The 16199-nt window shown below is 36.9% G+C and overlaps 1 protein-coding gene and 1 pseudogene across 1 annotated transcript; both read right to left on the bottom strand.

Moving 5' to 3' along the window:
- Nucleotides 1-243: 243 nt before the first annotated feature.
- Nucleotides 244-939, bottom strand: LOC111378564 (annotated as a pseudogene).
- Nucleotides 940-14356: 13417 nt separating this feature from the next.
- LOC111378554 (protein FAR1-RELATED SEQUENCE 5-like) lies at nt 14357-15627 on the bottom strand. The gene is made up of 3 exons (XM_023001788.1): nt 15280-15627; nt 15116-15229; nt 14357-14812 (listed from the first exon to the last, which is right to left on the bottom strand). The coding sequence occupies exons 1-3, from the start codon at nt 15625-15627 to the stop codon at nt 14357-14359; spliced, it is 918 nt and encodes a 305-aa protein (XP_022857556.1).
- Between the last annotated feature and the right edge of the window lie 572 nt (nt 15628-16199).

Genomic DNA, 16199 nt, shown 5'->3' with positions numbered 1-16199 from the left:
CGTGTTAACAGGATTCCCACCTTTCGAGACATATTTCCCCAAAAAAAACATGATACGTATATTTCAAATTGTAGAGCACCAGTAAAATAATCAATCACCAAAATTCTTATAGATTCAGACAATACACCAATGGTCAATTAGAAAATTTCTTAAATTTCAGTCAATCAATTCGTAAAACAAGTAAAGATAATTGTGAATTGATAAAGTTCTTTCTAAAATTTTCCGTTTCAAAAGCCCAAAAATTTCAAAATGTAATATAGAAAATCCCAACCCGGAAACAATAAAACCCTTCATCAATTTAACATTAGTCCACAAAATTGAAAGCCAAAAAACCTCCATTAATCATCGTCACGCTTCTCAGGCTTGCGGTAATTTTCTTCAATATGTTTGGCAATCTAGAGGCTGGTGTTGAACAGCTTCCGGATGTTGGGGACGTCGTAATTCTGAGCCACATAAACTCCTACTGCTGAGCCCATCATGAATGAGAAGCAACTCTTTATAATTCCCATCCTCCCCTTTTTTCAGATCTCTTCGTTTTCTAATAAGATTCAAACTTTAAGTGGTAATCTGGTAATTTGGATATGGGGTTTTTTGGTACGTTTTTAAATAAACAGGGGGTCGGATTAGTTCAGGTCTTTGCGTGAAGGGAAAAGCTGTTCGAATAGGGCGTCACCTTTATTGTCCCGACGTGAGCCAGTTCATCTAGCAAAACCCGTGCCTGAAGTAGTGGAGTTAATAATCCGACGAGCCGGCTTGGCTTGATCCACCGCTAGTTCGTATTTGCTTTGAACGACTTAAACAAGATCAGCTCATTTCAAAATGGATACTTACATTACCCCGCACAAAATGTTACATCCACGGTACAAAAGAGATGGCAACGGAACGACTAGGGATCGAAGCAACCGCTCCCGCCCTCCATCCCGTCCGATAATATTTCGCCTCGTTATCCCTTTAAGGCAGGAAGTGGGGGCCTTGCCTCGTTTACTACCCATTTAAATTTTTTTAATAATTCATTTTATTATCTATGTCTATTAAAGTGGGACAATAATATATTTATTAAGTGAGTGTTTGTTTCTCATTTTTATAAAAATGAGATTGAAAAATATAGTCGTTATAAGCCCCACATAAGAGATAGAAATTCAAATTTGGAGGCTTAATGTAATAGATAACGACCATATTTTTCATTTTAATGAGAAAAGAATGAGAAACAAACAGAAACTAAATTTTTAAATTTATTTTTAAAAGTTAAATTATTCAATATATTTGATAAACTAAGACCTTCATTGTTTATTATATTTCATAGATAATTTTAGTTGTCATTTTCTATTGAAATGAATGAAATTTCGTGAAATTTTTTTATTAAAACTTAAATGTATTGAATTTTAAAAAAAAAATAGCGGGGCTTTTGTTATCCGTACCCACCCCGGGATGAAGTTCTCCCCCTCGTTGAGGGCGGGTCCCCAAGTATCGGATTTGACGAGTTTTTTGCCATTCCTATACCACAATTAAAACATAGTTTTAATAAATACACTACAATAATTTACAATTATATACCTAACGTAATAAAAGTAATAAAAAATGAGAAAACATCTTTTTAATAAATACACTCTTTTTTCTCTACTTTAGACGTCTCTCTCTTAATTTTAGTAAGTGCGGCCGTTATTCCAAGTAAATGATTCGTGGCTCAATTGCCTGACATTATGAAGTAAATTTGGTGGCATATTATATATTGGGAGTAATTTAGTGGTGATCAAAAGACTCCACAAAGATAGGGATGGTAATCGAGATCTGGTTGCCCATGACTCGGCTCGGAAAAAGCCTGAGCTCGAGCCCACCCATGGCTCGACTCGAAAAAGCCTGAGCATCGGCTCGGTGGCATATTATATATTGGGAGTAATTTAGTGGTGATCAAAAGACTCCACAAAGGTAGGGATGGTAATCGAGATCTGGTTGCCCATGACTCGGCTCGAAAAAAGCTCGAGCTCGAGCCCACCCATGACTCGACTGGAAAAAAGCCTGAGCATCGGCTCAGGCCGAGCTCGAGCCGGCCCGTCTGGCTCGCCGACTCGGCTCGTGAGCCTTTATATTAAAAAAAATTATAGGTAGCAACCTACTGTCTTAAAAATGACTGCAAAGGCTGCTTAAAAATTGCAGTCATTTTTAAGGCAGTAGGTTGCTGCCTATAATTTTTTCTTCAATATTTCAAATATGTCAGGATCCCAACGAGGGAAATAGGCGAAAAGAATTGCACAACGGCCACTTTCACCATCGGATGAGGAAATGGACTTGGAACCAGAGGTGCCACCGAAACCCTCGGAGAAATCACCCATTTTAATTGGTAAGAACATTAATTTTGCTAATTTTACAATAGAAGCACCCGATTTTCACATCGAAGAATGCTTTGAAAATATGGGATGGGTATCCATGGCTATAATGGAAGAGCACGCATACTCACGCTTTATGAAAGAATTTTATCAAAAAATGCACTTTGCATCTTGTTTCGACAACATTACATGTTTAATTAAAAATGTGCACATTACGATCTCCAAAGCTTTAGTTCGTGAAATTCTCGAACTCGAGCCTTGTGACTTGGAAGTCTTTTTGCATAAATCTCCACCTACCATGGAAAGTTATGATCCTTCCGAGGCTTGTCGCCGAGTTATCGGGAAGGACTTCAAGAATATCACCAAATTAAGTGCACATCAATTGACTCTTCCATGTAAAGTTTTGAAATATATAATTACCCATGTCATTTCCCCCCAAAAAGGATACCGAGATGAAGTTAATCACTTCGATCTCTTTGTTTTGGACTCACTTGTAGTTGGGCGTCGAATTGATTTTCCAACTATTACCATGGAACTTATGAAACTTGTGCATGCATCATGTCACACTAAAGCTTTATCTTACGGGATGCTTTTTACAAAATTTTTTTAAACATTTTAACATTTTACTTGACGGCGAAGATTTTGTTAAATTACGTCCTATCGATACTATCAACATCCAAACACAAAAATGGATGAAGATAGTAAAGGAACAGGGAAAATGGGTGGCTCATGCGAAATGGTTGAATCGTACCTCCGATCGGTCTACCTTACCTTTTGAAGATGAGCCTGAAGCTCCAGCTCCCGCATTTGTTATTCCCAGCTCTAGTGCACCCTGTCACTCCGGAAGTCATTTCACATTTATCGAGAAGCAATATAACCTCCTCCACGGGTGCATCGATTCACTCACCTCTTCCGTCGACAGCATGGGTAGCCTACTTCTTCAGATTTAGGCTCAGCAGACTGCTATCCAAAATCACCAGGTTGAGATGCAGTAGTGACAGGTTGAGATGCAGGGCCAGCAAGCTGCATTCTTCACAGATTTGTATGCTCGCTCCCCGCCTCCATCTTTGGTGCCTTAGCTTTATTATCATATTTTAGTTATTTGATGTCTTAGTGACTTTTGTTTATCAGACTATGGATTTCTAATTTCGAACTTTTGATTGACTGTATAGCATGTTATGAATGGTTAATTTCTTTATGCATAGTTGACTTCTTTAAGAATTTCACTATTTCTTTTTGCTTATGACAAAAGGAGGAAGATAAGTAGATGATTATGCAAAACAGGAGAACTTTGTAAGGGGAACTTAAAATTTTTATGCTTGTAGATTGGGGGACCTTAAGTAAAATCGATAGGGGGAAGATATTTGTAATATTTACATTCCTTGTCCAATTCAATTTTTTAAATATTGATTTTGCAAATCACCTTGTTTGTCATAATAAAAAAGGAGGAAATTGTTGACATAATGGTTGACTTCTCGTTTTGATTATCACAAATAAATTGCGTTCAATTCTGAAAAATTGAATTTAAGTGTTGATAGTGTTTATCGTGAAATTAATGAAGAATGAGGACGTGAGAATCAAGACAAGAATCACGCACATGGACGAATGTTTTGGGGCCTAACAATCAACACATAAGCAGGATTGAAAATTGATGAACGTGGAAATGGAAATTCAGCATTCGCATCAAAAATCGCATTGGAAGAAGAGATTAAAGACTTTAGCTATACATGCATTTTTGAACTCAAATATAAAGGTAAAACACTTTAATATTTCGCATCGATTTTAGCTCAAAAAAATTTACTGCATGAAAGCTTTTTCTCAACTCACTTGCACAACCTATTTTCAAAGATAAGTATTTCGTTTTGACCATTGAAAATTCGCAAAAATACTTATCTACACAAAATAAATGAGACAATCCTTCAAGAACCTAAATTGACAAAGTTCATCACGAAGGAAATTTGTCCGGAGGGCAACACCGCCCATCTGCACGTCCAAATGGCCTCCAATGGTCGATTTTTTCGACCGTTTCTCAACTGGCTAGTTACCTATCTGGATCCCAAGCGGACGTCCAGACCCCGTGTCTGGGTTAACGGAGTTTTTGACCGTTTGATGGCTATAAATACCTCACTCTTTACCAAATTTGTAACAACAATTATTCAGCATTAAAGTGCGGCATTTATTGATCTTTTTCTACCTTAGTTCTCAATCTTTAAAAGATTAAATCAATTCATTTTGAAAAACTTTTTGAGTGATCAAAACTTGTAAAAAATCACTTATTTCAGTTAAAGTTTTTCAATCAACACTTGAGCTATACTCTTTGCAATTTATTAAAGTGCTGCACATACTTCTCTTTTGATACTTAATTGAGTTCATATCATTTATTAAGAGAGAACCTTTCACATGTAACTTTTTATTTTCTTGTTTTTTATTTTGGGTCATGTTGAGGTCCTGAAAAGCTCAACATTGTAAAATGATCGGTGCTCCTTGGTTGTAAGTCATCGGAGCGTTGTAAATGTTGGATTACACCATAAGTCAATCAATAATAGTGGAAAAAGGCCCTGCTCGTAACGAAAAGCTAGGTAACAAGGGACGTAGATTGTTGATTGGATCGAACCTCCATAACATATCATTTGCGACTTATTTTCTCTTTTTCCTGTTATTTTCGTGTTATCTCATTTGCTTATCAACTTATTTGCTAATTGGTTAATTTTGCATCTATTTTTGAAAATGTTTTAGATAACAAATTCACCCCCTCTTAGTTAGTCGTTCTTGGACTTTCACATTTTACTCAAGTCGAGCCCGAGCCTCGAGTTTCGGCTCGGCTCGTTGACACCACTACACAAAGGTGAAGACAAGTGCTGCTAATATTTTTAGAAGAAGACCACTAATGGCTAGAGACTAGTTTAGTTTCAAGGCTTTTCCTCCCAACCTCAAGTAGTTTGTATTGAAAATATATCTTTGCAAGTAGAGAATTGAAGAATAAACAAAAACAAAATCAAAATAAAAAAGATCATCACATTGCAGGGCCTTTAACCGTGACCAATTTGTCCTATGTGCTGGCCCTTAGAACTGATTTTTCATTTCACATAATTACTTATTGATTTTGAACACGATACAACAATCCCCCACCCGTTCAAAATTTAATGAAACCTCATTCAAAATATACAATACTTGCGCTTATCCTTTTCGACAAATTTTTTAGAGAGAAACTCTAACTCTCTATTGAGACTGCACCACCTCGAATTTTATCTAAGGTGAAGTTCTTCCAATAGCTTTGTTACTTTTAGAGATACTTATACTTAGTAATGAACTTCATTGAGAGCTTTAAACTTAGCCCTCACTTCAGTAACAACCAGGATTATTTAATTATAAAAGGGTTATTTTAGATTTTATAACGTCGAGACTATTTATTTATCGAATGACTTGTTGTTAACCTTTGAACCCGTGAATCACTTGTTAAGTAATGACAGGTAGGATTGCTATGACGGATGGACCTTTTAGTTTGAGAGTTTCAACCCTAGTCTACTCGAAGTAGACGTCATTAAATCTATATTTAAAGGTTTAGTTAAAGAATCAGCTAAATTCTTGATTGATTTAACATAATTCAGGGAAATTATTCCACTTTATTAATTTCCTTATATAGTCATATCTAAGACTCATGTGTCTAAACCTTCCATTGTATATCTCATTGTATGCTTTTGATAATATGGCTTGATTATCACACATGATATGTATTAAATATGCGCTCTTTGGTCCCAATGATATCTCATATAGTAGATCCTTTAACCACTCAGTTTCTTTCCTTGTATCTGATAATGCTACAAATTTGGATTTCATAGTTGAATGTATTATACATGTTTATTTCTTTGATTTTCAAGAAGCAGCTTCTCCTTCGAGCGTAAACACCCTACCTGAAGTAGATTTACTTTCTCCAGTGCTAGACGACCAACTAGCATTTGTAAATCCTTCTAATATAGCTGAGAATCTAGTATATTGTAGAACCAAGTTCTTGGTTTTCTTTAAGTATCCAAAAACTCTGCCAACGGCCTTCCAATGTTCATTGCTCGAATTACTATTAAACCTACTATGTTTACTAATTGCAAATGCCATGTCTGCTCTAATGCATTGAATTGCATATGTTAGACTACCTATAACACTTGCGAACTCCAATTGAGCAACTGCCCTTACATCATTCTTTATTAGTTTCGAACTTGGATCAGTAGGGGTACTATATTTCTTTATGTTCAAATGCTTGAACTTATTTATCACATTCTCAATATAATGCGATTGATTTAAATTATAACCCCTACTATTTTTAGTAATTTGATACCCAGAATGGTATCCACTTGTCCAAGATCTTTCATCTTGAATGTGAAAGATAGAAACATATCCATTTCTTCTATTCCATACAAGTGATTATTTATAATTAACATGTTGTCAACATATAAGTAAATAAATATTACATAATCATCTCATAATTTGGAATGCAAATATTTATCTACACTATTATGTTTAAAGCCAAATGATATTATAGTTAAGTCGAACTTTTCATGTCATTTTTTAGGTGTTTGTTTTAAACCGTATAACAATTTCACTAACTTGCATACCTTATGTTCTTTCCGGGTAGTGCAAACCCTTCAGGTTATTTCATATAAACCTCCTCATCGAGATCCGCATTTTAGAATGCCGTCTTCACATCCAACGAACCTAATAACAACCATATGTCGAATTATCAAACAATTTTGACAAAATTAACCATACTTCGTATAGCCTACAATGACCTAACCATTCGTATGTTACAATAATCTATATAGAAAATTCAAATTGAAATCATAGTAGTCTATCTACCACAAATATAACTCAAATCAACCGTTCGTGTTGAACCCTTTCATTTCCCATCAAACTTCGCAATTCCTTTTACTCTGCGGAAAGTCAGGTGCATTTGGTAAAATATTTTCGATGTTATGTTTATACAAAGGGCATCGGCGTTTTATTTGACATTGTCCAAAGTTTTGAGTGTTGCTTCTGCAATCGTGACAAAGTCCATAATTCCTTCCTCTCATTCAAGTCGATAACTGCTGAACAAACAAATAAACAAACATGAATGCAATTGAAATACTAAATCCCACATCAACCATTAATAGTGTCCAATTATAGTAAACCCTAAACCTAATCATCTATGTCAAAAACCATTATCCAACCTCAAAATCCATGTCAAAGAACTGACAATAAAAGAAGACATTAAACAATTCCAATTTATAAAGGAAGACATTAAAGAAGAGCTCTATAACTGACATTAACCAATAAAACCAACAATTCTTCTTATAAAACAAGACTCTAAACAATCGACTTTCTCTATCTAAATGAAAACAAAACAAAAACCATATTATTCAGTGTGAACACAGAAAAATACAGTAGGGAGATGAAATCTACAAGAAGCAAGTAGATAAACAAAATTTAAGTTCATTTCACATAAAAATTCACTATATAACAATATGTACAAACATTAGTACTGGAGATAAAAAAATTCACTCCGAAAAATCCATGTACAACACCATAAAAAAATACTCTCAAAATCCATGTACAAAACAAGAAAGAAATTTACTTACATTAGCACCGAAGATGGAGCAGAGTGTGGCTGTGCGGCGTTAGGAATGGAGGTGAGTGCGTCGCCTGGGGACTTTCGTAGGCACATTGTTCGTGGTGGAGAGAGGTGAGTGCTACTCTGAAGGAAGGATGAAGAACTGACAATAAAAGAAGACATTAAACAATTCCAATTTATAAAGGAAGACATTAAAGAAGAGCTCTATAACTGACATTAACCAATAAAACCAACAATTCTTCTTATAAAACAAGACTCTAAACAATCGACTTTCTCTATCTAAATGAAAACAAAACAAAAACCATATTATTCAGTGTGAACACAGAAAAATACAGTAGGGAGATGAAATCTACAAGAAGCAAGTAGATAAACAAAATTTAAGTTCATTTCACATAAAAATTCACTATATAACAATATGTACAAACATTAGTACTGGAGATAAAAAAATTCACTCTGAAAAATCCATGTACAACACCATAAAAAAAATACTCTCAAAATCCATGTACAAAACAAGAAAGAAATTTACTTACATTAGCACCGAAGATGGAGCAGAGTGTGGCTGTGCGGCGTTAGGAATGGAGGTGAGTGTGTCGCCTGGGGACTTTCGTAGGCACATTGTTCGTGGTGGAGAGAGGTGAGTGCTACTGTGAAGGAAGGATGCTTGCATCGTACTCTCTTTATTGGCTCCGGTTCATGGAGACGATGATTGTAGTGAGCGGTTTTAAGTTGGGAAGGTTAGGGCAATACGACCGAAGAGTGATTTGGGGGAAATGAGAAAGTAAATTTTGTGAGTGGAAAGACCAAAGAGTGAATTGTGGAGATTGAAATTGCGCTACACGGCCAGAGAAAATCTAGATGAAATCCCGGCTGATGTGGCAAAAAAAAAAAAGGAAAACATAGAAGGACAAAATAAGGGCTGAAAAGTAAAACAGAGAAGGACAACTTAAAGACTGATTGTGCAGCTCCTTTTGACCAATTCTCCTTTCCATTTCCCCCATTTCACCCCCACCGTCCACTCCTTTTGCCCCAAATCACTCACCGCCCACACCAATTACTCTTCATTCTTGATTCATCAATTATTCTCCGGCCACACAGTAGGTTTCACCCAAGGAACTCGACTCTTTCCATCAATGGTTTTCGCCTCCACTCTGATTGCTCCTCCATCCATCATTTCGCCGCCAGATGCATGACCATCTCTGGCCGGTAGCGAAGTTAGCACTACAATTCTGTCGCTTACTGCAATTTCAATTTGTATGCTTTGCACTGGTAGAAAAACCAACTTTGATGCATAAACGTATGTGTTCAATTTTTTTTTTTTTTTTTTTTATAGAATCAGTAGTTGAAACACCAAAATTTTCCATTTCCCAAGATTCTCCTGTATGTGTGCTAATTCATCTATGTTAGAAGACTTTTCTTGAAATTTAAAGTTTAAGGAAAAAAAGAAACAGCATGTGTGTGCTGATCCCTAACTTCCAAATTTTGTTAACTTGGGATGTAAAACATTTAATAGTGTCATTTATGGTTAGTTTTATTTTTTTATCAAGAGACAATTAGTGTAATAGTTGAAAACGTGAGTCCTATTATCACAAGAAAATAACTTCAGTGATTATTTAGCATAATTACTCAATAACTTCAGGGACGATTACCATCATTAAACCCAAATGTTCAATTTTATAAGGTTAAATTACAAATTTAGTCTCCAACATTTGACCAAATTCGAGATCATATCCCAACTAATTTTATAAGGTTAAATTACAAAAATGTATGGCAGAAAATCAACGGGTTCTTCGTGGTTTTGCCAAGATTGTAACATCTAGTTAGCTTGTTTACTATTGGCTTATATATATGTTTATATATCAATTTTCACATGAGATAGTGGTGTGTGAACTATGAATTGTATGTGTTTGATTTCAAACCTGCTAGTACACATTTTACTTCTTTAGATTTGGAGTTATATTTCTTTGTGGTTTTTGATATGTTTTTAATTAGTTAGTTGTTCTTGCTTTATACGGGTATAGTTATACTAATTCTGTCATTTATTCCCATCTCAGAATGGTTGGAAGAAATTCTAGAATCTGTCATAGTTGTAGATCTAAAAGCCACTTCTTTGCCGAATGCCCAAAGAAACGTCGATGTCTATCATGCAAGCATGAATTCGAGAAGTGCTTTGTCGTCGAAAAGGAGATTGTCAATAAAGGTCGTTTATTTCTTTGCTGCAGTGCCAATTATGGTTTTTGGGAATGAGTTGTCAAAGAAAAGTCAAGTGATCAATCATTTAGCGGCACGAATGCCTCAGTTAATGATGTGGCAAATGAAAGAGTAGACGATATATCATTCATGTTCCAATCTCGCATTTGCCTCAATGATGAAGTAGACCTTCGAATTTCGATGAACGTGACGATATGCAAGGCAGAAGACAATGCAGAGTCGAATGCACGGGGGAAGGGATCGACTTGATTAGTAGTTATGAGTCGAATGAGTTATTACATGCACTATTGTATGTGTAGGATTATTATGACTGAATCTATTTAAACTATTCGAATGTCAATGGGTACATTGCATATTTTGTAGCCTTGCATGTATGAATTTGTATTCTGTATTTTTGTAGGAAAAGAGTTTAAATTGCTGAACATGGTATCCTGAACTAAAGACTTCACTTTAGTGTTTTTTATTGTCTGCATGTCTACATCCATGAGCCACATTACTTGTTTTTCCTCATATTGGTTCTAATGGATGCTTGAAATGATCTGCATAAATTTTTTCCTTCATCATTGTAGATTGAATAATTCAATCATTTCAAGACATTACTGTCGGCTATGAGTAGGGGTGGGCGCGGGTCGGTTCGGTTCGGTTCTCTTTAGAACCGAACTGAACCAAATTTTTCGGGTATCTAGTAAATGAAACCGTCGGATCCAAATATAATTATAGAACCGTTCGGGTTCGGTTCCATTCGGTTCGGTTCGGATCGGTTCGGTTCCGTTCGGTTCTGTACTATAATTAAATTTTTTAACATTTATAACAACGTTATATAAATACGACTAATGATACATTCAATAATTTTGAAATGTCAGAGATTAGTAAACTACCTTGTTCAAATGATCGCTACGATTAAAGCTTCAGTCGGGGAAAGTCACGGCTTCGATCGGAGGTCAGAGTGTCGGCCGACGATTGTATAGGTTTTGGAATATTAGATAGGCTGCGAAAGTGAGTGCGAGAGTCGAGACAACGTTATGCACTTTATTGTAGGTGTTTAGGGTTATTTAGTGGATTTGATCTTGTTTGGCTAAGAAATGAAACAATAAAATGGGTAATTGGGCCAAAAATTAAAAAATTAGAAATGAAACAAATTATTGGGCCAAAAATTTGGATTTAGAAATCATTAATTTGTTAATTTGTTTAGAAAAAGTTAAAATTAAAATAATTTGATTTACTCAATATAAAAAAAAATTAGAAAGATTCGGTTCTTATTTGGTTCTTCGGTTCTTGGTCTAAAACCGAGAACCGAACCATACCCGTCGGTTCTCAATTCAGATACCCGTTCGGGTATTTAATTTGACAAGAACCGTCGGGTTCGGATCGGTTCGGTTCGGGTTCGGTTCGGTCGGTTCGGTTCGGTTCGGAAGATTTGCCCGGCTTTAGCTATGAGCAGAAAAAACATTGATGCTATAGTGAAAAATGTTGGGCCAATTTCCCATTCTCCTGTTCTATAGGGGCGCTTTTATGTGTTTGTATATAGCTCTCACACTATTTAATGGGCTTGTATAGTTGATAGATAACTTTACCATTCTTTTATTTCACTATGATGGTCAGACAAGTGAATGGGACGAATTTGAGTGGTCAAAGCTGGCTATCCATGTGAGCGTGCGGAAGCAAACTAAATGGTAAACAACAATCACATTTTCTTTCCATTTTCTTGTGTACCATTATATGTCAACATTAGCCCCAATGCTTGTGATACGAGAAAGACGTCCTCTTTTAGACGCACACAATTAATTAAAGATTCCTTAATGGGAAAGAAGTGATGATGTGAACTGTGGGCAGTTGGAAAGATCCACTCTCTGCACAAATTAATGGGGAAGAATAGTTTAGAAGCACATGCTTCAAAAAGTGCAATTTTAGAAAATCAATATGGATATTTTTTTATATCTAATTCAGCACTGCAAGACTACTTAGAATGTGCTGGCTCTATGCATTTACATTAAATTTTAAACACTTGTGATCAATATGTGCATTACATGAAAAATGCAGACATCAAATGCATCAGTGAGTATTTCTCTCTTTTAATCATCAGTGTAACTTATGAATGCTAAGTTCGAGGCTAATTTGTGAGTACAACAAATACATACTTTCTTAAACAAGTGTCTTTAACCAAATTTCCTTCAAATCAATAGCAAACACCCAAAAAATGATTAAGCTAACACCATTTTGTCCATAAACTTCTACCAAGTAATGGAAATATGAACATGTTATTACACTATTCTAGTGGTTTAGGAAATTTAATTAGAGTCAGATAATTGCTCTCTTATAGAGAAATGAACTATTTAATCCAAAACTTCATACAACGGCATCCATTGTCCTAGACAATGCAAGTTTCAACCGCTCAAAAAAACCTTGCAATTGACCTTCAAAAAAATAGTTGGAAGCCCAAACCTTTATCATTATAGCATTGCATAACCCTCACTTGCCTGAGCCACCTTGGTCAGGTAAATGCGAAAAGTAGTATGGCATTGCTTGACCTACAATACATTGAGAACATTGATAGATGGATGCATGAAAGAAATATACATCGAAAGTTGAAATGTCATACTTTGTTCTTACCTTGTGAACTATACATAATGTTTGTTGATGAAGGAGGGACGAAATTTGAAGACGGCAGCACACTTGAAAGGGAGAATGGTGTCGTGATGGAATATTGTGTTAAGGGACATGTCGTCGGTCTAGGGTACTGTAAATATGAGGTCGGCATCTACACGGAATGTTGTTGTGTTTGAGCATGCTGAATGTCGACCACACTCTTAGCCGTATCCGTTTGCCTCGTGCTTGGTCACTTTCCTTTGTTTGGTGCCGAGCTTCCCTAAATATGCATAGGATGTGATCAGTATTAATTATTAGAGACATTTGAATTTTAGAGTCTAGGCCTCGAACATACCTTTCTTCGAACTCGACTCCAACGGACCTTTTCTCCGAAGTTTCTTGGGGGCCCCTTTTGTGCGCGACGTCACTGGATCACGTATAGTCACACTATGCACACTTGAAAGGGAGAATGGTGTCGTGATGGAATATTATGTTAAAAAAGAATCTCGTCGGCCTGGGGTACTGTAAATATGAGGTCGGCGTCTGCACGGAATGTTGTTGTGTTTGAGCGTACTGAATGTCGACCACACTCTCAGTCGTATCCCTTTGCCTCATGCTTGGTCGCTTTCCTTTGTTTGGTGCCGAGCTTCCCTAAATATGCATAGGATGTGATCAGTATTAATTATTAGAGACATTTGAATTTTAGAGTCTAGGCTTCGAACATACTTTTCTTCGAACTCGACTCCAACGGACCTTTTCTCCGAAGTTTCTTGGGGGCCCCTTTTGTGCGCGACGTCACTGGATCACGTATAGTCACACTATCATGATGTTGAAAATCAGTGCATTGGTCCATATTTTCAAAAGAATTTTTGGATACAGCATTACTTCCTATGCCCGACTTCTTAGACGTCATGAGATCTTGACGCTGAAGTTTTATCCATTCCATAATCACACGTGCTCGACCTTCATCGTCTGCCGCGAGATCCGCTACTTCTTCAAAAGCATGGCACACGTCACCATACCTCAACTGCTCAAGAGTACTAACCAAACCGTCGTAATCGATTGCGACCCCAACGTCTTTCCTCCACCTTCGCAGTATACACCTCTCAGGAAGTAATGTGACGTCACAATGAATCAGTACTGCAATAGCATGCCTACAAATTATCTCCCTAAACTCGAGCAAATGGCAGCTGCAAAGAATATCACAATTTTATCTATCAAATGAGACGACAAATGTTTTCTTCCTCCGTATCCCGCCGCCCATAACGTCCTATCGAACCTCATACATCGTCCCTGAGGGTCTCTCCGAAGTAGAGATGAGGTCACAGTAAACCTTTCCTATAAACTCAGCCTGAGCCTCCTTTAATTTAGAAATAGTGTAAACTGATTGAAACTGCTGCTCCACTTCATAATCTGTGGCACACGGTAATGTTTGCGCAAATGACTTGAAATCAGCTTGGAACTCCTTCTCAATTTTACTGCATGTGACGTCACAATGAATCAGTACTGCAATAGCATGCCTACAAATTATCTCCCTAAACTCGAGCAAATGGCAGCTGCAAAGAATATCACAATTTTATCTATCAAATGAGACGACAAATGTTTTCTTCCTCCGTATCCCGCCGCCCATAACGTCCTATCGAACCTCATACATCGTCCCTGAGGGTCTCTCCGAAGTAGAGATGAGGTCACAGTAAACCTTTCCTATAAACTCAGCCTGAGCCTCCTTTAATTTAGAAATAGTGCAAACTGATTGAAACTGCTGCTCCACTTCATAATCTGTGGCACACGGTAATGTTTGCGCAAATGACTTGAAATCAGCTTGGAACTCCTTCTCAATTTTACTGTGCAGTGCTCGCTCATATTGTTTGACAAATTGCTTCAATGACGTCTTCGAATGCACATACCCATCAAAGAATGCATTCATGCTCTCGGTTCTCTGTGTCATTGACATCCCTGCCCAGAAACTAGTCTTCAGAAAATAAGGAACCCAACGAGCTCTTTTTGCATATAGTCCGGACAACCAATCGTTATCATGCAAGCCGTAAGTATCAATCATCGTGGCCCAACCTTCTTCGAACTCCTGGACAAACTATGAATCGTAAACCAATCCGTGTATCGCTTCAAATATTGATGCCTTGTTTTCGTGGTGTCCAAACTTCTTAGGCAACTTTTTCAGAATGTGTCACAAACACCATCTATGTCTTGTGTTCGAGAAAACTATCTGAATTGCATTTTGTATTGCCCTGTCCTAATCGGTAATTATCCCTTGTGGTGCTTGTTCATGCATACATTGGAGCCATATTCTAAACAACCGCACAAAAGTTTCCATGTCTTTATTCAATACCAATCCACAACCCAACAATGTGGATTGTCCGTGACGATTAATGCAAACAAAAGGGGCGAAAGGCATGTCATACTTGTTTGTCAAGTAAGCGGTATCAAATGTAACAACATTGCCGAATTCCTTATATGCTTGTCTACAGCGATTATCTGCCCAAAATATGTTCTTCAACCGAAAATCATCATCCAGATCCATACTAAGAAAAAGCCTGAGACTTGTGCTTGCATTTTTGAAAAGTATGTTTGTATTGCGGCGACGGCCCCTTCCCCAAGTCTTAATCGTCTCACTTTTTCAATGTAATTTCGGCAATCCTTTTCCACGCAACTCATGTTCTCATAACCACTTGCTTCGACAACAGCTGAATTGTAACTTTTATGCAATGGAATTCCTGCAAAATCATTGACTTGTAGCTTGCACTTCACGCGTGCACTCAATTCTCTATTGCAGCGAAATAACCTGGACTTCGAAGAGCTAGTTTCATGATTGTGGTCAAGATTGACAGTATTAAGTCTCCAAACACCATAAATATCCACAAAAGCAGAGATTCTCACTTTACAACCCATCTATATTGTTGGTTGCGGCTTCGAAGATCCATCAGTATTTTCGTTTCTACGACCTTCTCGACTACATGTCACTGTCACATATCTCAACTCTCCATCGTCTCCCCTTTTCGAATTTCTTTTTCCATGCAACTCATGTTCTCATAACCACCTGCTTCGACAATAGCTGAATTGTAACTTTTATGCAATGGAATTCCTGCAAAATCATTGACTTGTAGCTTGCACTTCACGCGTGCACTCAATTCTCTATTGTAGCGAAATAACCTGGACTTCGAAGAGCTAGTTTCATGATTGTGGTCAAGATTGACAGTATTAAGTCTCCAAACACCATAAATATCCACAAAAGCAGAGATTCTCACTTTACAACCCATCTGTATTGTTGGTTGCGGCTTCGAAGATCCATCAGTATTTTCGTTTCTACGACCTTCTCGACTACATGTCACTGTCACATATCTCAACTCTCCATCGTCTCCCCTTTTCGAATTTCTTTTTTCACATTTTTCACTCCCACAGAGTGCCTTTGCTTGTCTAATAATTTCAATATAATAGCAATCTATTACATAGCTCATTTGATA

Source organism: Olea europaea, unplaced genomic scaffold (assembly GCF_002742605.1).
Source record: "Olea europaea var. sylvestris unplaced genomic scaffold, O_europaea_v1 scaffold1834, whole genome shotgun sequence".
NCBI classification, from domain to species: domain Eukaryota; kingdom Viridiplantae; phylum Streptophyta; class Magnoliopsida; order Lamiales; family Oleaceae; genus Olea; species Olea europaea.
The sequence above is the reverse complement of the archived record's forward strand: the minus strand, read 5'-3'. Positions and strand labels throughout refer to the sequence as shown.

Excerpts from the sequence above, each read along its gene's own strand:
- LOC111378554 (XM_023001788.1), bottom strand. The coding sequence starts at position 15,627 with ATGGGTTGTAAAGTGAGAATCTCTGCTTTTGTGGATATTTATGGTGTT. Across the intron at positions 15,230-15,279 it reads TTTCAAAAATGCAAGCACAA|AACATATTTTGGGCAGATAA; the intron begins GTCTCAGGCTTT and ends TTTCGGTTGAAG. Across the intron at positions 14,813-15,115 it reads ACATGCCTTTCGCCCCTTTT|TTTGTCCAGGAGTTCGAAGA; the intron begins GTTTGCATTAAT and ends TACGATTCATAG.